Here is a 22,494-nt window from a genome sequence, read left to right on the forward strand (position 1 = left end):
ATGGAGCATATCCCAGCTGCCACAGGGTGAGAGGCAGGGTGCAGAAAACCATTTGCACTCACATTCATACTTGTGGCCAATTCAGAATTAGCAGTGAAGCTAATCCCATACTGTAACTGCATGTTTTGGACTGTGGGAGTATCTCTGAGTACCTGGAGAGAACCCACCCAGACATGGACAGCATATGGAGACTACACACACACCGGACGGTGGATTCAAACCCCTTGAAAATCATGTTATCAGAATAAATATCACAGATAAAGGAAAGAGTACAAGTATGATACACAAAACAGTACTTCTGTATGAAACGAAGCGAAGTCACTTGATTATTTTAGTCACTAAAATATTTTGGTTGCGTGAGGGTTAAGCCCAAAAGTCTGATTTGGGATACAGGTGAAATCATCCCAGCACTCTCTGTCCTTTCTGACCCAGTCCTGCTCGGTCAGAGTCAAGCAGGACAAACTGTACTCTCCACACTCCCTGTTCCTCCCTACATGGTAATCAGGTCTAACCTAGCTTTGCTATGTCATGCAGAATTAAAATCTCCCACAACAGATCCCAGTGAACTCATTCTCATCCTCTTTACTGAAAAAGCCTTTGCAAACACTTTCAGTTATTCAGTCAATCAATATCTAAGCTGGCACTTATATAAGGTTAATGATCCATTCTTCCTCATTGGCTGTTAGGTTAATTTTTTAACCACTGTCTCAGAAAAGTATGCTTGAGCTCGTCAATAGCTTCAATGCTAACATGTTAAATGTAATGGACACTATTGCTCCCATTAAGGTGAAGGTTATCTCTGGAAGGAAAAAGTCTCCATGGAGAAACTCCACACTGGTGAAAAAAGAAAAAAGAGAGTGTAGGAAAGCTGAGCGCAGATGGAGAAAAACAAACCTCCAGGTTCATTATGACATTTATAAAGAGAAACTTCACAATTATAATTTACAACTGAGGAATGCAAGGAGGTCCTACTTCTCTGACATCATCACTAAAAACAGCCATAATGCTCGGGTCTTATTTTCTACAGTTGACAGGCTAACAAACCCTCCTGTGTCAGTGGCAGCTGAACTTCATTCAACCATGGCCTGCAATGACTTTGCCAAATTCTTCACTGAAAAAATCCAAAATATTAGACAAGCAATTGGTACATCAACAGCAGATCCAGGATATGTACTGTGTCCACCAAAAAACTGTTTAAACACCATGAAACAGTTTCAACCTATTAACAGCAAAGACCTGGAGGACATCTTAGGTCAACTGAACTCCTCCTCCTGCTGTTTAGATGTCCTGCCAACAAGTTTTTTCAAAAAGGTCTCAAAGACTTTAGAGTCAGACCTGTTACAGATCGTCAACTTTTCTTTATTATCAGGTGTGTTTCCAGAATCACTAAAAACTGCTGTAATCAAACCTATACTGAAAAAGGACAATCTTGACAAGACACAAATGAACAACTACAGGCCAATCTCAAATCTCCCGTTTTTAAGTAAGATCATTGAAAAAGCAGTTTCTCAACAGCTCAGTTACTTCTTAAAACAGAATAATTGCTACGATGCCTTCCAGTCAGGTTTTAGACAGAACCACAGCACTGAAACCGCTCTGACCAAAGTGTTTAATGACATATGTCTGAATACAGACAGTGGAAAAATGTCAGTCCTAGTTTTACTGGATCTCAGTGCAGCATTTGATACAGTTGACCACAACATATTACTCAAACGACTGGAGAACTGGACAGGTCTTTCAGGAACTGTACTAAACTGGTTCAAAACATACGTAGAAAACAGGAAATACTTTGTATCAATAGGTAACTTCACATCTGAGCAGACAAGTATCACATGTGGAGTTCCCCAAGGTTCCATCTTGGGACCCCTTCTGTTTAACATCTACATGCTCCCACTGGCACAGATTATAAACAACAACAAAATAAACTATCACAGCTATGCAGATGACACACAAATATATATCACAATGTCACCAGGAGACCGAGGCCCTGTACAGGCTCTTGGTAAATGCATTGAGGAAATCAATGACTGGTTGTGCCACAATTTTCTCCAGCTAAACAAAAACAAAACTGAGGTAATAGTCTTTGGCGCCAAAGAAAAACGATTACAGGTCACCAGAGAACTTCAATCTATACATCTAAAAACCACAAACCAGGCGAGAAATTTGGGTGTAGTGATGGATGCAGACCTAAACTTAGAAAAACACATTAAGACAATAACAAAGTCAGCTTACTATCACCTCAAGAATATATCACGGATAAAAGATCTGATGTCTCAACAGGACCTGGAAAAACTAGTCCATGCATTCATCTTTAGTAGGCTTGATTACTGTAACAGCATCTTTACAGGTCTACCTAAAAAATCAGTCAGACAACTACAGCTCATTCAGAACTCTGCTGCTCGAGTCCTCACTAAGACCAAAAAAGTGGACCACATCAGTCCAGCTCTGAGGTCCTTACACTGGCTGCCTGTCCGTCAGAGGATAGACTTTAAAGTTCTGATGCTGGCCTATAAAGCTCTGAATGGTTTAGGACCAAAATACATCAATGACCTCCTGACCCAGTATGAACCATCCAGATCCCTCAGGTCATCTGGATCCGGTCTTTTATCAGTTCCCAGAGTCAGAACCAGACACGGAGAAGCTGCATTCAGCTTTTATGCTCCTTATATCTGGAACAAACTCCCAGAAAGCCTCAGATCAGCTGAAACACTCAGTTTATTTAAATCCAGGTTGAAGACTCACCTATTCTCAGCTGCATTTGAATAAAGCACCAAATCCACACTTTAAGATTAAATTTCAAAACTTACATTTAACTACTGATTTTATCTACTGTTCTGATTTTATCTGTTTTGATTTTATATACTGTTTTGTTTTGTTTGTTTGTTTGTTTGTTTGTTTGTTTGTTTGTTTGTTTGTTTGTTTGTTTGTTTGTTTGTTTGTTTGTTTGTTAATTAGTTAGTTAGTTTATTTGCTTGTTTTAATCAATTTTAAATCATGCTTTTTATTTGTTCTTGTTTCTAATGTCTCTGTAAAGCACTTTGAATCACCTTGTTGTTGAATTGTGCTATACAAATAAACTTGCCTTGCCTTGCCTTGCCTTGAAACCGCCATTTATTGGAAATTAAATTCACATGGGTCAAGTTTGAATGTAAAGTCTCCTTTCCCTGATAACAGACTGTTTCAGTGATTAAAACACCACAGCAGACCACATGAAACTCTCCTACAATAAACGATCTTTTGTACCCATAAAATGTCATAAGTGTTTTCCAATAAAACAGACCACGATGACGCATCACTGAGGGTTGAGCCACTGGGTTACAGTAAGAATAACTGGTCTTTCCTCTTCCTTCCTCCTTCCTTGACAAATCAGCCAATCAAATGGCAACTCAGTGCATTTGGGCATTTAAACATGGTCAAGATGACCAGCTAAACCTCAAACCGAGCAGCAGAATGGGGAAGACAGGCAGTTTAAGTGAGTTTGGCACCTGATGGGCTGGTCCGAGTTTCCCACATTGCCATCTCTGGGGTTTGCAGAAAAATAGATAATATCTAAACGATGAGTCTCAATTTCTGCTGTCACAATTAAATGGTGGGGTCAGAAATTGGTGTCAACAGCATGAAAGGCTGGATGCGTCCTTCCTTGTATTAGAGGTTCAGGCTGGTGGTGATGGTGTAATGATGAGAGGGACATTTTCTTGGCACTCTTCAGACCTTTTATTGGAACATTGTTTAGACAAAACATCACAAAGCTCAAATAACTTTAAGTTGGATTTTTTTTGGGGGGGGGGTTAAATGCACTAAATGCCTTTTCGTTTTCACCTTTTTGGTGTGTATTATCTAAATTTTGAATTAATTTTAGCTTGATCACAGTTCACTTCCTGCTAAGCACTTAATTAAACTCCCAGAGAGCAGCCATTTAGCTTTTCTACCTATAAAACCCGGAGAGCAGCCAAATAGCTGTTAAGCTTTTAGCTAAGCTTTAGCTTCAGCCAAGTGGAAGCTAAATTGGCTAGTCATTCATATGTATATTAGGTTGTTACCTGGGAATTGTGGAGGGAGGGGAGTGGGGGTGTGTGATTGAAGGGGTGGGGGAGCTGCTAAAAGCTGTGCACTTCCTTTTGTGTTTCATCTTGATGCATTCTCAATCATCCAGGGAAATAAATCTCTAAAAGTCACCAACTTGGAGTGTTTCAGTTTGCCATCTTAGGGAGAAATCAACACACCGTCTAAGAAGTTTTTGCGCAAGTGAAAGCGATGTGAAAAAATTGTCCGTGGTAACATTTCTGCCCTTGTCTAGGAATGGTTCCATCAGCCTCATTACTACATTTTCAGAAAGTCTCTCCCCAGTGGGACGATTGGGGTCCTTGCCAAGATATGGGAAGACATTGCAAATGTACTTGGATTTTAGGTCGCAAGCCACCCAAAACTTGATCCCAAACTTGTCAGGTTTACTTGCAATATACTGCAGGAAACAGCACCGAGTCTTTGATGGGAAAAGCTGTTCATCAACGGTGATATGTAGACCAGGGTTGTAGCACGTGATGCAGTTGGTGACAAATGATCCCCACACACTGGAAATTGCAGCGAACATGATTGACATGGCAGCACTGAATGCACATGTGCTGTATCAAGCATGCACCGGGACGAAGGAAAGACGGGTGGACTTCCTGGTGGAGCTTGCAAGAGAGTTGGCTCACTCTCATGTAGCTGCGAAGAAGGCAAGAAAAAAACAGTTGCTTTGGACACAACCCTCCACACCTAGCCCTGGAAAAAGAGCCATGTGTCAGGTCAAACACAAATGCAAGAACAATCATGCCACTGTGCGATGTGTTCACTGCAACAGATACACATGTGGTAAATGCAGACTACAGATACCATGGCAGTGCCAGGATTGTGAGTGATTGCTGAAAATGTTGAAATGTACTCACTCACTTTTTATTATTATTTGTAAATATGTGTACAAATGGTTGGTTTTTTGTACTGTTTTTATCAATAAATCTCAGCAACAAAGGACATACACCCATGTGTGTTGATTTCTCCCTAAGATGGCAAACTGAAACACTCCAAGTTGGTGACTTTTGGAGATTTATTTCCCTGGATGATTGAGAATGCATCAAGATGAAACACAAAAGGAAGTGCACAGCTTTTAGCAGCTCCCCCACCCCCTCAATCACACACCCCCACTCCCCTCCCTCCAGAATTCCCAGGTAACAACCTAATATACATATGAATGACTAGCCAATTTAGCTTCCACTTGGCTGAAGCTAAAGCTTAGCTAAAAGCCTACCAGCCATTTGGCTGCTCTCCGGGTTTTATAGGTAGAAAGGTAAAAGCCTGGGGATGCATGTGTTAATTACTTTTCAGGGTGCAGGTATTTTCTCTCTACACACGGTGGCAGCAGAGGCCCAGACATGACAGCCATTGCAGTTTTTAACCCAATCATTGTGAAACTAAAACAAAAACGTGAACCTCAATACACTGCATGAAATGCATCCGAAAGTAAAACTCATAGTGTGAAAAGCATTTTTCAAGGCTTTTAGATTTTGTGTGCTTCTTTAAAGGGCAATCAAGGTTAATCATCTCAGTGGGCAGATTACTGCTGGATCTGCAAAATCCAAAATATTTTATTTCATCTGAGACTCTGGTGATATTCAGATTGAAGACTTTCAAAAATATTTTTTAAATCTCTCCTGGGGAAAAAAAAAAGAAAAGCTATTGTCTATTAATGGCTGTGTGTACAAAATATGCAAACATAACACAGTTTGACAGGCATAAAATAGTATTTTTGCACCAACAAGGTGCTCTCCCAAAGCTGTCAGCCTAAAAACTGTTGGCTGATAGCTCTAAAACACATCTACGACAGATAAACAACATCTGAAAGTCATGCTGTTAAGAAACAGGATAAAAACATCAAGCAAAAACCTGACGCAGGACCTGCAGATGATCCATCTACTGCTCACCAAAGGCTCATCAGAAATGGGCTCAGTGGAAGGACAGAATACTATATATTCTTGACCGCTATACAGAAAGAGTCTCATCAGCAGTGGCTTCATTTTTCATGATAATGATCCCAAAAACACTGCCAATGAAATAAAAACATACTTGGGTAGAAAAACATACAATGAATCACTATCAGTCACGGACTGGCTTCCCCAGAACCCAGACCTCGATATTACTGAAGCAGTGTGGGATTCAACATCCAAAGAACAGCTTTGAATGTCCTTCAAGAAGCCTGGAGAACTATTCTTAAAGACTACTTAAAGAAAATAAGGCCATCTCATAGAGTTCAGGCTCTGGTGAAGAGTAACAGTGCTCATACCAAATATTGATTTTCAAGCTTGTTAGACTCTCACAGACTCTGATTCATCTAATATACTGTATTTCAGTTTATGTTTGGACATTTTTCATTGAATCGTTTTCCATTTTCCTACCAGTGGATAAATAAATAGTGGCTTGAGACTTTTGCACAGCATCATGCAGGTTTGAAGGTTTGCTTAAAGCTGTAACAGGATCATGTGGCATTTCTGAGTCCAGTATTTTTTCTGTGCATGTTTACTGATTAATAATGGCCCCATTTCTGTGTCAAAAGGTCATTTTTAATACAAGTGTTACTTTAATGTCAGGACGTTAGCAGTATTTTTAAGGTGCTAATATTAGCCTCCATGAGTAAAAGTGACATTAAAGTAAGTTGCATTGTTTGTTTGCTAAATTTGCTGTTTATTTTGCTCTTTCTAGTTCCTTTATTGTATAAAATTTTAGTTTTGGATGTTGGCCTAAAGGTCTGAACTGTTTATCTCATGATGAAACCAAATTCAGACTATTTATAGAAGGCTATTCTAATTTAGCAGGAAATATGAGTGATATTCAAAGTGCTTCCCTATGTTCCCTCAGAGCACAACAGATTAATTGTTGGCTTCATTATGCTGTATCATATTACACCGCATCTGTATTGTGATACAGGACAAGAATTTGTACAAGGTCCTGTAATAAAATAAGCTTTATTCAATTATGGATTGGAACGTAGGGTCTTCTTTCAGCTTGTCCTGGGCTCTGTCGCCCCCAGCAGGCGCACGGCGGTAGTGCTACAATCACTCACAATAGGCAGTAGGAGTGGACGAGCCTGAGGGTGAGCAGGCGGGCTGTCTTCACAGGGAACTCTCCTGTAGGAGGTGATACTAAACCCTCCTTCTTTTCCGACCTGAAACAGGAGCCGGAGTCCGGAGCAGGATGTATTGATCTGTTTGTTTGTAGTGCGTCTCCGGCGGATCCTCCATGCGTCAGCCCCGGGAATGGATCAGGAATCCGGTGCGGCGTCTGCGGGGAGTTTCATCTCCCTGAATGAGCATGAGCAGAGGTATTACTCAGGTCTCCACGGTCTGTGCCAGGCTGACACTTCAGGAAAACTGTCGTCCAGTAAAGTGGCAGAGCTGTTCAAGGCGTCTCAGCTACCTCCCGAATCTCTGCATAAAGTGAGTGTGGTGCTTGTGTCTGCGGCTGCTTGGTCAGCTCATGTTATCAAGTGTGAGGGGCTGAGGGCTGCGGCTGCTGCTCCCTAAACCCCCAGATGCAGGAGACACAGAGCCTGCGGTCTACTGTGTATAATAATGAGCCACATTTTCATTGTGATGCCTTTCTGATCTCTTTGTGTGTGTGTGTGTGTGTGTGTGTGTGTGTGTGTGTGTGAGAGAGAGAGAGAGGTTTCACAAACCCTCTTTCTCCCCCTCCTCTTCTACACAGGAAGCCAGTCTATTTACATATATGAGGGTATAGCTGAGCATGTGTCTGTAGGTCTCATCACTACATTAGTAGCTGTGTCGGTCCTCAGATGTCACCTTGGAGATGTTGTAGTTTAGGTTAAGGTTAGGCCTTTTGCACTCATTTCTAATAAGCTTGTTTACTGTAACCAATGATTTTTTTTTTGATGTGATCAGCACCAACAATAGCCTTTGTCAGTGGTTATGTTTACAAATTGTTGTGCTGTCCCCTTTAAGAATAACAACTGTGGTTCTGAAATTTTAAACCATTCACTTCCAGAGGTTGACCAATACTAAATTTTGAGTGGCCGGCACCAAGTATTTGTGAAAAAAAAACCTCAATATTGATCCATCAGCAAATAAGATTTTTATAGATAAATGCATAATATTCATATTCGAGTATTCTGTCTGCTCAGAAGTGATGCAATCTGAATGTAGAAGGAAAACCACTTTTTCATCCATCATCAGACTGAAATAGTGAAATCATAGTGAGTTTCTTATCACTGTGATTTAATACAGCAAACATCACAAAGTCATTTGGATACAGGGACTTTTGTAAAACTGGAGCAACCTTTTGTCAGACAAATGGTTGAAACATCTTAAAATGAGAAATAATTTAACTCAATCAATAATAAATAGATTGTCAGTTTGGTTATTTCAGCTCAGCAGTTCATCTGATATAGAAATCATAACCTATAAACTTGATGTTTCTGTGATGGATTATAAAACATATAGATTCTTCAGACTTGCTGAGGTTTAATATGGCACATAAATGGCTGTTAAAGCAGTTTTACAAAGACAGCAATATATCTGAAACTTACAATACTTCAAAAGTCAAACATTTAAAGCATATACCATATCATTTGTGGTTATGGATCTTAAAACTTGTAAAACCCACCACTTTATTAACCGATGCTTTCAAAATCCTTTCTGAAAGAATGAGGGTCTAATTAAAAGCAGACAAAACTAACACGTAAATTTAATTAAAACTTTTACTGAGCTCCTTGTTTTTCTTTGCGTGTTATTGATTAAGCTTTATGGGCTGATACCCGACAAACTTGACAGACAACTTAATAGCAGTGGTGGTGTTAACTGTGTCTCGCTGGCTGCAGCATGAAAGAACCCAGTGAGAGTCATTTTGCCGACCCATCACAGGAATAAAAACACATTTTTCCAGCTCAGATGAGCACAGCGGGTCGCTGTCTCCGTTCACGCCACCCTCTGTCCCAAGGGGTCTGCTCCCTTCGATGGGAGGCTATTGTGTCTCTGCGTGGGTGTCAGGAAGTTTGGCACTGAGCCGCACTTCCTTCCTGTCAGGCCTGGATCGCCGCCACCGCTTTGGGGTGATTGACACGCAGCCTTCTGAGCTGTGTTTTGGCCCTGCGGCAGGATGCCTGCACGATCGCTCCTGAAGTCACTGCTGACTTCTGGGTCATCATGTCACACAGTATCAGAGACTGGCTTATGTCCTCTCTTGCCTCCGTGAGTTAAATGTCATGTTGTGGCTCTTGAGGTTGTGCTACAATCATGCTATAATATTTGCTAAAACAAAGGACATTTTCCACCATGTGCTGTATGTAGAGGTATGTTCTGCTGATTTACGATTTAGTAAATTTAGACAGGAAGTTTCTTTTTTTTTTTTTTTCCTAACTGATCTGTTTACAGCAGATAAATAAAAAAGCACGAGGCTTCCGCCTGCTGCAGTGAGGTCAGCTGTTGTGCTCATTAAATGGATGTATAAAGACTTGGGGTCACACTGCTATTGCCTGAGATTAACTTTACCGCCATCTAAGCGGATGTCCCTCATAACATTTTATCATGGGAAAGTAACAGCCACTGCAGCCACTGTAAATCCCAACCTATACAATTCGCAGTACATTTGTAGTTCATTTTCCTGCCATGTGTTTGTGCGTAAATGCCACGTTCAGGTTCCTGCACAGAAACGATGTGTTGACAGATGTGCTGTCAAACCTGTCCAGATGAATGAGGGTGTGGTCAGAGTTCCTGTGCTCACATCCTGGTTTGATGGTGCTGGTGCTGCTAGCTGATTGTTTAAAAATATTAATGGAAAAAGGCATATGACTAATATATCAGTACGTAAGTTGTCTAGTATGAAAAAACTGTTTGTGGTACTTTACAAATGGCATCATCACATTGTTTGTCCGGGGGTTCCTCCAACAATCTGCAGTGCATATAGTAGATAATGTATCACAGCAAAGAAGTAGTTGATGTGCAAACGCTCAGTGTTATCACCGTAATTTGCTGACTAATTCGTTAAACAGTGCAAACACTGACCACCTTTTCTTTCCACCATAACGTACTGTTTAATCAAACCTAAAGTAAGTGTAAGTAGGTTTAAGTGCGCTTACTTCCTGCAAGATTAATGGCTGATTCTAAATTAAGAGCGTGTGGTTAATTGGTTGTCAGGGTTTTTCCCCTCCAATGGACTGATGACCTATCCTCTTGGTCCTGCCGTATGATGGTTGGACTATAAGAATATAAATAGAGAGTTATTTGTCTGTGGCCATATCTAATCAACCAAACACATGCTAGAAATTCAATGGATTCAGGCATCTAGACATGACCTGCTGAATCTCTCAGAATGGGGAAGAAAGGTGATTTTCGTGACTTTGAACGTGGCATAGCTGTTGATGCCCGCCAGGCTGGTCTGAAATTTGCCCAAAACTGCTGAGGACTTTCCCACAAAGCCATCTCTAGAGTTTACAGAGAATGCTGTGGAAAAGGGAATGGTAAATTGAGGCTACAATTCAAAAGGCTCACCGAAATTGGACAACAAAAGATTGGAAAATCACTGGCGGGTTTGATTTCCGCTGTGAAACTTGGATTGTAGGGTCATAATTTTCTGTAAACAACATGAAAGCATGGATCCACCCTGCTCTGTATCAACGGTTAACGCTTGTGTTGGCATAACAGTATGGGGTATACTTTGTTGGCATACTTTAGACCCCTTAATACCAACTGAGTTTTGTTTATAATACCATAATGTTGTTGCTGATCATGCCCAGCCCTTTATGAATCTATACCATGAAAAATTAATACAATTTTGAATTTCAAATGGGGCCTAATCCTATACTGGCAATATATTTAAAAATATATTTATTACTTTAGACACTTAAATAAAGATTTTTATACAGTTAAACAGTACACATGCACTGCAAAAACAACATATACATATATATACTAATTATTAGAATACTTTCACACACCAAAACTGGGGCAAATCGACCACAGTCGAGAGGTCCAGTTTGTGACTTAGTTGAACAGGAGCTGCCAGCTACAGCTGGACATGTCGACATCCACCTGTCAGTTAAAGTGTCTATTTTCCTAATAATGTCCTAACTCAGGCGAGCTATAAATAATCCCTATGCAGTGGGTAGGAAATTGTAGAACCATTCTCACTTTTTGGCGTTGTATTTTTCAGCTTTGGGGGCTGCTGTTTGTTTCCAACCCAGAACTCAAGTTACTCCTAAGAGTCAAATGCTGATTTCTGTGCTTTGTGTCTGTGAAACAGCAGATGCTTAACACCACAACAAACAATAAGCTAAATCTGGCGTAACTGCTGACAGTTGAAACATCAATGCCACCCAGACTGCTTTTTGTATCCACAATAGATGTGAACCCATGGATTAATCTTGGATTTTGCACATCAGTCAAATACTTTTACATTAAAATGTAAAAGTAAAGAGAAAAAAAGAAGTTCCTGACTGCTAACAAATGCTTTTTATCAGCAATGACAGTGGATCTGGTCAGATTATTCTCCCTAGTACTACAGGGTAATATGTTGAATAACGTGGCTCTTCTCTAAAATTACATCCTCAGCTAGCCATAAGATTCAGTAGTATCCACAAAGTTGCACCAGTGTTGACGTAGTGAGCGCTGAAATGCTTCTGGCATCATTCCACCTTCCTTAAATAACTTTCCCCTAAGGCCGTAGATCTGACCTGTCAGTCTGGTTCCTGAAGGCCTTCGCTGTTCTTCCTGCAATAACCTCACCATCTATCATTTTTCCGCTGAAATCAGGCGCACACATCAGTGCTGCAGACCTGACCTCCAGCTGTATGCTCAGCCTCTTCTCACAAGACTGTAGCTGTTTTGAATGTCCTGCCCCTGTGAAAGCTGTTTAATGAATACACTGCAGGTCAAGCAGAAATAATGTCTCATAAGGCAACGTGAGCCCTTTGGCCTCATTAGACAATAGATAGGACCAGGGCCCCATGTTCTTCGTATTTCAGAAGTGCATACCACTAAATGTTTAAAAATGGGCTCATGTAGGCTTTTTTTTTTGGTGACGTATAAAAAAGTAGACCTTGCTTTGAATTTTGTCAGTTTATGAAAACATGTTTGTGTTACTGGTTTTAATTCCATTGTTGCCACAATAAAATATCTATCCGGATTTCATGAATCCAGCCTTAGTGGAGATGTGGAGAATGGCCAGAAGAAGAGGGCATTACATTTTGGTGAGGATCCAGAGCACTTAGGCTACTATAAAATTTGCAAGATGGCATTGGCCTTGGCGGAAAATGTGCTCTAGTGATAAAACCAAGGGTGCCTTATTGAGTTGCTGGGACAGTTTGACAGGGAAAGAACACCAACACAATTTAAAGTTTACTTTTCAATTTAGAAGAAATGTCTCACCCACAAATAAGCCAAACAATAAAGGGATGTATGGCCAAAAAGTAGCATAAACAAAACGGTTAGCTTACCCAGTAATAACAAAATGGGTTGCTTTAAAACTGCTTTAAGAGATTTTTTCTGAATTAAATGGACATGTCATGTTTATTGCGTTCATTTTTAAGCTATTTAAAATGATAGTGATAAATGGTGTTACCATACTAATTGTTTTCTTCACTGCCACAGATTTAAGTTAAGCAAATGGGGGGGTCTCGAACTCCAGGCCTCGAGAGCCGGTGTCCTGCAGGTTTTAGATATCACCCTGTTTCAACACACCTGAATCAAATGATTTGTTCATTACCGGGCTTCTGGAGAACTTCAAGACGTGTTGAGGAAGTCATTTAGCCATTTAAATCAGCTGTGTTGGATCAAGGACACATCTAAAACCTGCAGGACACTGGCCCTCGAGGCCTGGAGTTTGACACCTGTGAGCTAATTATTTGCTTAGCTAAAAAAAAAATTGACTGTAATACCACAATTATCGCTTAATTAATCAATAATTGGCTAAAAGATATAAAATCAACAAGGACTTTAAAAAAAAAAAAAAAAGAAGCTAAAAGTCAGAGTCTGCTACTTCTAGTCTAGTGCTAAGAGAAGCTAAACCCTGTGCTAATATGCTTAGCATAGCTATAGAGCTGTCCCTTTATTAATAAATGTGTGGTGAAAAACTAAAGGACTACAAAAGGTTGTTGTTTTTTTTTTTTTAAGAAAGCAAAGCCAGGCTAGCATTTGTCAAATTTAGGCTAGCCTTTTTGCTAAATTAAGCTAAAATGAGGTTTGGTTCGTATTTTAGCTAGGTAGATAGATAGGGTACTGTTTGGTTTCCTTAAGTGTAGACATAATATCTTAAAACCAGAGCGTAGAAGGTGTTATTACTTGATTCAGTATTACAGTATTTTATAATCCTAATCCGCTGTGCTTCCCAGGAAGCATTGTACCTTGAAACAAAAGAGAAAAAGACAAACAGATTACATCGTGCTAATCTCTTGCATACTTTTCTTCTAGTTTTATTCTATTTACCCATAATTTTCTACTATACATGATCTTGATCAGGGTGTAAAATAACCACATTCTTAAGCTAGCCCTGGCTAGATTATATTTCTGTCACTGCAGGCAGCATGAAAGCTGAGATGTATGACATTGTTGGACATAGATAACTGTCACAAATTCAGGGCATTGGTCGTAGCATGTTTCAGCTGGTTTCAGTTGTTCACAATGCAAAAGTCTTTTTTTGACTTCTTTTTCAGGTGACCGAGGTGTGTGGAGCAAAGCGTCTGGGTTACTTTGGTACATCTCAGTTCTACGTGGCTCTGAAGCTGCTCGCAGCTGCCCAGGCTGGTCTACCCATTCGCCTGGAGAGCGTAACCGCCAGTAAGTCTGCTGCTCAGAGAGGAGGCGTCTTATGAGAGGAAAAGGGGATCAGGAGATTATCTTAACATGGCAGGATTTGGCCTAATCTGGATGAAAGGGGAGTCACATGGAAAGGGCTAAGTGGGTTTGCCCTTATTACAAGGAGCACACAATCATTTACACCCTGCCCAAATAGGAAACCCTAATGTGTGTGTGTTTTTTTTTTTCTTCATAAAATCACATAGCTTCATGGATTATTAGAAGGAATATGTTTATCGGTTCATATTCATTTTTGTATGTAGTAGTAGCTCTCCTCAGCAGAATAAAGCCTGTAAAGAAGTTCATCCTGATTAATTCCCTCGTACTAATTCTAGTTGTATCAAAGGTCATTGTGCTAGGCCTAAATCATGAGACAAATTTAAAAAAACACTTATACTGTATATCCACTTAAGCATTTGAGTTGGTGTCAAAATAAATAATATATCATTTATATCAATGATTTTTGTGCTGTCTCTCCAGATCTACCTCTACCTAGATTTGTTGGTCTGAAGAATGAACCAGAGATGCGATACTCGACTGTCCCTTCCTGCATAGACGCTCAGGGCGCACAGTGTGGCTCTGCACCCGGTTCTCTTATCTGGACTCCAACAGACAGGAACACCTTCAGACATCTGGAGGCCGGCACAGACAAGAAGGTAAGCCTGTGTGCGCTGCCATCTGCTACTTTTGGCCTGTATGCATGCATCAAAGTTATTATAGCTTAGTGCAGCTATGCAGTATGACCAAGAAGTATGCAAATACATTCCAGTCAGCTCTAATCATCGGAGCAGTTGATGAGAGATTAGAGAAGAATGACAAGCCTCTTTCAGTCATTCCAGTTTGTCCTTAATCAGAATTACTAGAACTGGATGACCGGAGACCTCCCTGACCACAAATTGCAATAACTTAGTTATGCCAGCAGGATCAAACTTTTGCATCAGTGTCATGGATTTGTTGTGTTTTTTGCATTTCAGCAACGGGTGTTTGCAGAACAATCATAACTGAGAAGAAGTGAATGGAGCGAAATTGCAAAACTATGTATTACCCTAGTTTTTAAAGACAAAAGCCAACATTGTATTTATATTTTTCAAATATAGGATGGATAAGATGAACAAATTGAAATAAAATTACTAGCGCATGTTATTTGGTTGGTTAAGGCTTCATAATATAATGTTCCTGCTTAATGGCAGATGATAGCTAAACTTTAAGTGCATATGGTTGGTGGTTAGTTTAACTATTCATTTCATGAGTAAAATAAAAATATGGGGTTCCATAAAATACCTTGTGATACTGTCATGTCCCCAATACTCCCAGAAAGGTGCTTTATTACAATCACAACCTATAAAAATGAATCTCGTTAAAGCCTAATAGGCCTAATAAAACCAGGCCTATTAAATAATTAAACATTAAACATTAAAGCCATAACCGCATTAATGTCGCAAATCTCCGGGGCTGCACGGCGTCAACGCGTTAGCACCGTCCAGCCCCGTGCACAGGGCGATCTGCGCTAACTTGCTAACAGAGATTTGCGGCGTTAATGCAGTTATGGCTTTAACGTAATTTTAAAGAGATTAACGCTGACAGCACTAATAAAAATACAAAAAAACCCTTCAATTTCAACTTCAACTATTGTCTTGATCATAATTTACAAGTGATGAAAATGTTTAGCTCACAAAATGTGCATATAGCCCCATTTATTCTAGACCTGCGGTTCCCAAACCCCGGTCCACCGGTCCGTGAGTCGTTTGGTACCGGGCCGCGAGAGATGAGGCTCGGGTGTGAAATTTATGGCTTTCAGGGTTGTTGTCCTTACCTCAGTTTCCCTGGGTCTTTTCCCATGTTGTAGTTGTGTGTCTTATTTTGAAAGAAATATCTACGTGTTACCATAGCGACCAGAGAGCTTTAAGGAGCAGAAAGGAGGATGTTACGCTGCTAATAAAGTTACTCAATTACACAGTGAATTTGCATTTATTATTATATTTACAAAATACCAAAGTTTTTGTCTTGGTTGTATCATTTTATTTTGTTGTATTTATCCGCAACACGGATAAACACGCCTTTAAGGCTGGTCCGTGAAAATATTGTCTGACGTTAAACCGGTCCGTGGTGCAAAAAAGGTTGGGGACCGCTGTTCTAGACGACCTTGCAAGGGCCCCCTATGAACCCAGCAGTGTAGAAGGTGGAAATTCTATAAAGAACTTTATTATCATTGGTGCTCTGGTGGACTACAAAGATGGAATACAAACATGTCATACTCTGAAAAACTAGCCCACTGGAGGGTGAACTAAGTGTTGTGACGGTAGGCAATAACAACTTAGCTGCTAGCTTATGTAGTTATGTGTAAGAAAGCTCCTTTAGTTAGCCAAGGGATTTGCGAACATAATATTTTTACTTATATCTTTTCATTCTGCTACAGCACAAGTTGCATATTTTAAAAAATGGTTTGAAGAAATATAACAGCCTAAAACTGACATCTGGATTAAGACTTATCAGTGATTCATGGTGTCCCTGTTCTTCTTACTGATGCCACACATCTTATGGTCTGTGTAAGGTGTTTTTGATTTAGTCCTCTGCATTAAATCTATGCTGTAGGTACGTCATAACTGCAAATCTGCTATAACTTATCGTTGACAACGTGTTGACGCAGCCCAAAATGGCTGTAATGGTACCATTCTTCCCTCCTACCCAGGAGAAACGCCACCATCAACCAATTTTTTTTGGGGCACCAAAACTGCAGAGCACACTGTGGACAAATATAAATACTAGCAACAGCATTGGCCACTTAGGTAGGCAGAATCTTAGGCTGTATATCAATCAATCAATCAATCAATCAATCAATCTTTATTTATAAAGCACTTTTCATACAGAAAAAATGTAGCACAAAGTGCTTTACATAGTTAAAAGCAGCCCACCCCACCCTCCAACTCACTCCCCACACTCTCAATACACATATATACCCCCACCCACACACACATACACACACGCGCACACTTAAAGAGTAAAAATTGGGCTGGGCTCGCATGAGCCAAGTGAGGAAACATTATAACAGAGAGCCGTCTGCACCGGGAGCCGGTCACAGACCGCAGCCTCCGGGCTGGGCACACAGCTGGAGGGAGGCAAAGGAGCCCCCCAACCAGGCTGAGAGGACCCCAGAGACCCAGCAGCCACGGTCAATAACAGCCCCGGTGCAGAGAGCGCCCTCCGAGGAAACACTGGAGATATGACGCAATACGATGTATACAGGGTAAAATGATAAAATAAATAAGAACAGGATACAATATAAATATAAATATAAATAGAGTAAGAAGATTAAAAAATGAATAAGAATAAAATCAAGAAATATTAGGTAAATCCTAAATTAATAATAGAATAACAGGATAGAATAAATAAGCATAAAATAAATAAACGCTAAGTAAAAGCTAAATTAAAAAGGTGGGTCTTGAGCCTGTTCTTAAAAACATGTACGTTCTCTGCGGCCCTGAGCTCCTCCGGCAGGCTGTTCCACAGACGAGGACCATACCACTGAAAAGCTGCCTCTCCGTGAGTATGTGTCCTGACTTTAGGGACAATCAAAAGGCCAGTACCAGAGGACCTCAGGGTCCGCGAGGGTTCGTATGGTAAAAGCAGATCTGAGAGATAAGAAGGCCCAAGACCATTAAGACATTTAAAAACCAATAAAAGAACTTTAAAATCGATCCTGAAACACACGGGGAGCCAGTGCAGCGATTCTAAAACCGGTGTAATGTGGGCCCGCCCTCTGGTCTTCGTCAGCACACGAGCTGCCGAGTTTTGCAAAAGTTGTAAAGTTGAAATATTCTTCTTAGGAAGACCAGAGAGCAGGGCATTACAGTAATCAATGCGACTGGTAATAAAAGCATGCATCAGCATCTCCGTGTTGGCCCGAGAGAGAATAGGGCGGACTCTGGCTATATTTTTTAGATGATAAAATCCAATTTTGGTTACATGTTTAATATGTGGGATAAAACCAAGCTCAGAGTCAAAAATAACACCCAGGTTTTTCACTTGTAGCGAAGGACATAGTGAAAATGCCTCTAATTTAGACAAGAGTTTCTCTCTCTGAGCCTCAGGACCGACAATTAAAACTTCAGTTTTGTCCTGGTTAAGCTGTAAAAAGTTTTCTGCCATCCAAGATCTTATATCCAAGATACAGTTAAAAAGGGCATCCATTGGTCTGGTGTCATCAGGAGACACGGAGATGTACAGCTGCGTGTCATCAGCGTAACTGTGGAAGTTCACTCCATGCCTCCTGATGACACTGCCGAGAGGCAACATATACAAATTAAAAAGTACAGGGCCTAGAACCGACCCTTGAGGCACACCACATGTCATTTTATGGATCTTAGAGGAGCATGTATCCATACTCACCATAAAAGATCTGTCAGAGAGATAGGAAGTGAACCAGTTGTGTACAGCACCAGAGAGGCCCACCATGTGTTTTAGTCTGTTTAAAAGAATAGCGTGGTCTACTGTATCAAAGGCTGCGCTTAGATCCAGTAGCACCAGGACTGAGAGCTTTTGGGCGTCCCAGTTACATCTAAGATCATTTAAAACCTTTAGGAGAGCAGTCTCTGTGCTGTGGTTCACCCTAAATCCAGACTGGAATATCTCCAGGATCTGTCTATCATTGAGAAAATCAGTAATCTGAGTAAAAACAAGTTTTTCTAAGACTTTACTTAAAAATGGTAAGTTGGATACAGGTCTGTAGTTATTAAAATCATTACAATCCAAATTGCTCTTCTTCAGAAGGGGCCTCACACACGCCGTTTTAAAGGCAGCAGGGAAGACACCCAACTGAAGAGAGCAATTCATCATGTATAAAAGCTCAGCCTCAAAAAATCCATAAAGTGTTTTAAAGAGTGAAGAAGGAATTGGATCTAAAAGACATGTGGTGGGTCTCACTGTGGAGAAAACTTTCTGAAAGTTCTCAGCATTAACCAGGACAAAGCTGTCCAGTGTCTCCTCAGGTACAATCGAGCCCTCAGATGTGTTTACAATCATATCGCGATTAGATAAAATATCAGATCTGATGGCGCTGATCTTTCCCCTGAAGTGGTCTGCAAACTGCTCACAGAGCGAGTCTGTGGGGGTTCTTTTGGAGCTTTTAAAATCAGGGTTAAATAAATGATCTATGGTGGAAAAGAGGACCTTGGGATTATTTTTGTTAATACTGATTATTTTGGCGAAGTATGAATTTCTTGACTTCCTTAATGTATTATTGTACATTTTAAGTTGCTCGGAAAATATTTGATGGTTGATAGTATTTTTATTTTTCCTCCATCTCCTTTCTGCTGCCCTGCAATTTCTTTTGAGTTTTTTGACTTCTTCGTTTCTCCAGGGTGATGCATGTTTTACGTTAATCTTTTTGGTGGTGAGTGGAGCAACGGAGTCAAGGCTTTTCTTCAGTTTGCTGTTAAAATAACTAAAAATCAAATCGCAGGGTGCAGGTAAAATCACAGGGGGGCATTTGACTAAAACCCTGGTAAAATTTGCAGCCACTTCAGAGGTTAGATAGCGCCTCCTCACAGTTCGCACCGAGGTCTTCCGCTGAATAAAACCGGTGATGTTAAAAAACACACAGTAGTGGTCAGAGACAGCCAAGTCAACAACAGAGGACACGCTGGTGGACAGCCCATGGGTGATGACCAGGTCCAGAGTGTGTCCTCTGTTGTGAGTCGGCTGCGTGACGTGCTGGGTAAAATCCAAACAGTGAAGAACGTTTAAGAATTCTTTTGTTGCAGGGTCAGAAGGATTATCTATGTGCAGGTTAAAATCACCGGTTAAAATTATCATATTATATTTTGAATGTATGTTTGTTAAAAATTCTGAGAATTCCTTGATAAAAGCAGCGCTGTCTTTAGGTGGTCTATAAATTGTGACAGATAAAACTGGAGGGCTGCTGAAAACAATAGCATGGAATTCAAAAGTGGTAAAATGATCAAATAAAATTTGTTTGGTGGTGAGTGTGTTGTTGGCTAAAGATGCAGTCCCACCACCTCTCTTACCACTTCTAATAGAAAAAGAGAAATTAAAATTTGGTGGGGAGGCCTCAGTGAGAACAACTGGTGCATCCGAACCCAGCCATGTTTCAGTTAAAAATAAACAGTCAAGTTTATTATCTAAAATTAAATCATTAATAATAAAAGACTTGTTCGACAGAGAGCGTACATTTAAAAGTGCCATACTGATTGAGACTGGTGGATTATTGACAATAGAGTTGAATGGATGTTGATATTTTTGAAGAGGCCGGAGGTTATTAATGTTTTTGGAGTTACTGGATTTATGATAATTCTGTTGCTCTCTGTTTGTGATTATGACGGGTATTGTGTTGACTGTGGGAGAGAAAGGTCCTAGTCCAGAGTTTTGTGTATTACTGTTAAAAGTGGAACAAATATAGGAGCTGGGACCAGGGGAACATCAGTCAGTGGCAGACAGTGGCGATGTGCGGGAGTGCTGTACGCCAAATGCCAAATTGGCGGACAGCAAACGGCGTCCCCAGGCGTTGAGGTGGAGCCCGTCTGCCCCAAAAAGATGCCTGTCACCTAGAGAAATGTTCACGTGCTACATGCTGGTTTGTTTGTGTGAAATAACAAATACTTCCTCCACAGTTTGAGAGAGATAAAATTAATATTGATCACAACTAAGTTCAGGTTACTTGTTTGTCCTGTCTGCAACAGTATCTGTTTCTCATGTGGGCTCTTTGGAAAATCGATTACCCACCCCTCATTTATACTGTCCCTGTATTTAAAGGAACCTTGGTCGCCACCACGATCCCCGTGTAGCTCACCACCTCGCTCGCCATTGACATATCGCAGTTACCCATACGCCAAGCAGAGAAATGGAGTTGACCCGCAAATCGGTGAGATCATTTTCACTCCTATTAAAGCTGGAAATCAGAATTTTAAAAACCCTTTTTTCCCTTTTAAGTTAAGTTCTACCACCATCTGTGCAGTTGTAGAGTTCTCCAGATTCTTCACGTGCCATAAACTGTCTGATTTAGCATGTTTGGAGCTTGCTTGTACATTTGTAATTAACAAATAATTCGGACTGAGAAATGAAAACGATGAGGTTTTCCTGAGTTTCTGACACCTGTTCATTCCTCGAAACTTTCGGTTTCTTTCTTCTCACGGTTCCTTTTGATCTGTAAATCTTTCATTCTCTCAGATCACATTTTTCAGGAGTGTAATCAGCAGGAAATCATTGCATGTCAGTCTCAAGTTTCTCCTCCGTCAAAGCTGTGTTTTTCTCTTCTATCCTTCAGCCTACGAAAGCAAACATTCCTCGCGGCCGATCGTTCAGCTGGAGCAGCACTCCTCACCAAGCAAATACGGGACCAAACCCACTGTGGAGCATCCAGCTATGGCTCAGGTACTGATGTTTTTCTCTTTAAAGATTTACAAATATGTTTTATTAAGTCTGTATTATGCCACTTTGATTTTCTGTATGTGCTCAGGCTTCCTCAGTAGAAAGGCTCGAGCAGCAGGCTGTTTCAGATTATACTGAGGATGACCCCTGGAGGATCACAGAGGAACAGCTGGAGTATTACACTAATCAATTCAAGAGCCTGCAGCCTGACCTGGGGGCTCTCATCCTGGGTATGGACAGCCCACCTGCACCTCAAATGCATTCATCTAAAGATTAAAAAAACAAAAACAAAAAAAACCCCATCTTGCTATAAAAGTATTTCACTGTTTTTTGCACTTTGTTATTTCAAGGAGCTGTAGCAAAAAATTTCTTCACAAAATCCAAGCTCCCAATTCCAGAGCTGTCCCACATTTGGTAAGTGCTGCTGACTTATGATGGTGTTGTCTGTGTCCTTGTTCTGCTCTGGGGTCAGTTTGGTGTTTTTCAGCCAAGAGCCTCAGCATGCCCTCTGAGGCAGACAGAGGCCTTTGTTTTTAAAGTGCAGACCAGTGCTACACTTCTCCTCCTCAAAGGGAAAAGGTTTCGCCTCAGGAACATTCTTTAACTCTTTATTTAATGAAATAAAGGGGGAAGATGAGATTACATTAGTTTGAACTGGAAAACTGGTTTAATTTCCTCTTATTTGAAATTACAACTTTTTTAAAAAATTATTGTTTTTCTTTTTTTTGGCACAGTTAGATTTATAAAAAAATGAAGCTCCAGCTTATGGACATCAAACTATAACCCACTGGTGAAGACAGTAGTCTTCTTAATGGCTCGGTAAATTGAGTAATGCTGAGTTTAGGCAGTCTCAAAATTAGTCTTATATCCTTGGAACTATGATTATTTACTTTCATGTAATTCTACTCACTCCTAGATGGGAAGAATGAAGCTGTAAGCAGATAAACATTAACATAAAATGCCATATAACAGCAGTTGGTGGTTAAATTGGCATTTTATTATTATATTATTATTGGCACTAAAATATTTACTCATGGTATCGTAGTTTACGTCAATTTAATAATAATAAATGAATACAAGTATATACAGTCTACAGTATTTCTAGTCAACACGCTAGGTTACCTTATCTTGGCTGCTGGGATGAAACAGAGATCAGCAAACATAAATGTCAAATTAGCTTATTTACGTAACTAGTCTGTGACTGAGTAAGAAAACCTTGAACATAAAGACATGAGGCTATTACTCCCTGTTTTTAAAAGTTGGACATTTGGGGATT

The 22,494-nt window shown here is 40.3% G+C and overlaps 1 protein-coding gene across 1 annotated transcript in view; it reads left to right on the forward strand.

Annotated features, from left to right (window-relative positions):
• The first annotated feature begins 7,104 nt into the window (after positions 1-7,104).
• reps2 (RALBP1 associated Eps domain containing 2) overlaps positions 7,105-22,494 on the forward strand; it is a 31,339-nt gene continuing 15,949 nt past the window's right edge. The window contains exons 1-7 of the mRNA XM_085264766.1: positions 7,105-7,469; positions 13,694-13,817; positions 14,316-14,491; positions 20,604-20,712; positions 21,115-21,221; positions 21,307-21,448; positions 21,569-21,632. Of these exons, the coding sequence (XP_085120892.1) occupies positions 7,290-7,469; positions 13,694-13,817; positions 14,316-14,491; positions 20,604-20,712; positions 21,115-21,221; positions 21,307-21,448; positions 21,569-21,632 (902 nt within the window). The 5' untranslated portion in view covers positions 7,105-7,289. The remainder of the gene's footprint in view (positions 7,470-13,693; positions 13,818-14,315; positions 14,492-20,603; positions 20,713-21,114; positions 21,222-21,306; positions 21,449-21,568; positions 21,633-22,494) is intronic.

Source organism: Mchenga conophoros, linkage group LG23, assembly GCF_057382185.1.
Source record: "Mchenga conophoros isolate Kocher_MC1m ecotype Shallow Benthic linkage group LG23, M_conophoros_male_GT1.1, whole genome shotgun sequence".
In the NCBI taxonomy this organism is placed as follows: Eukaryota; Metazoa; Chordata; class Actinopteri; order Cichliformes; family Cichlidae; genus Mchenga; species Mchenga conophoros.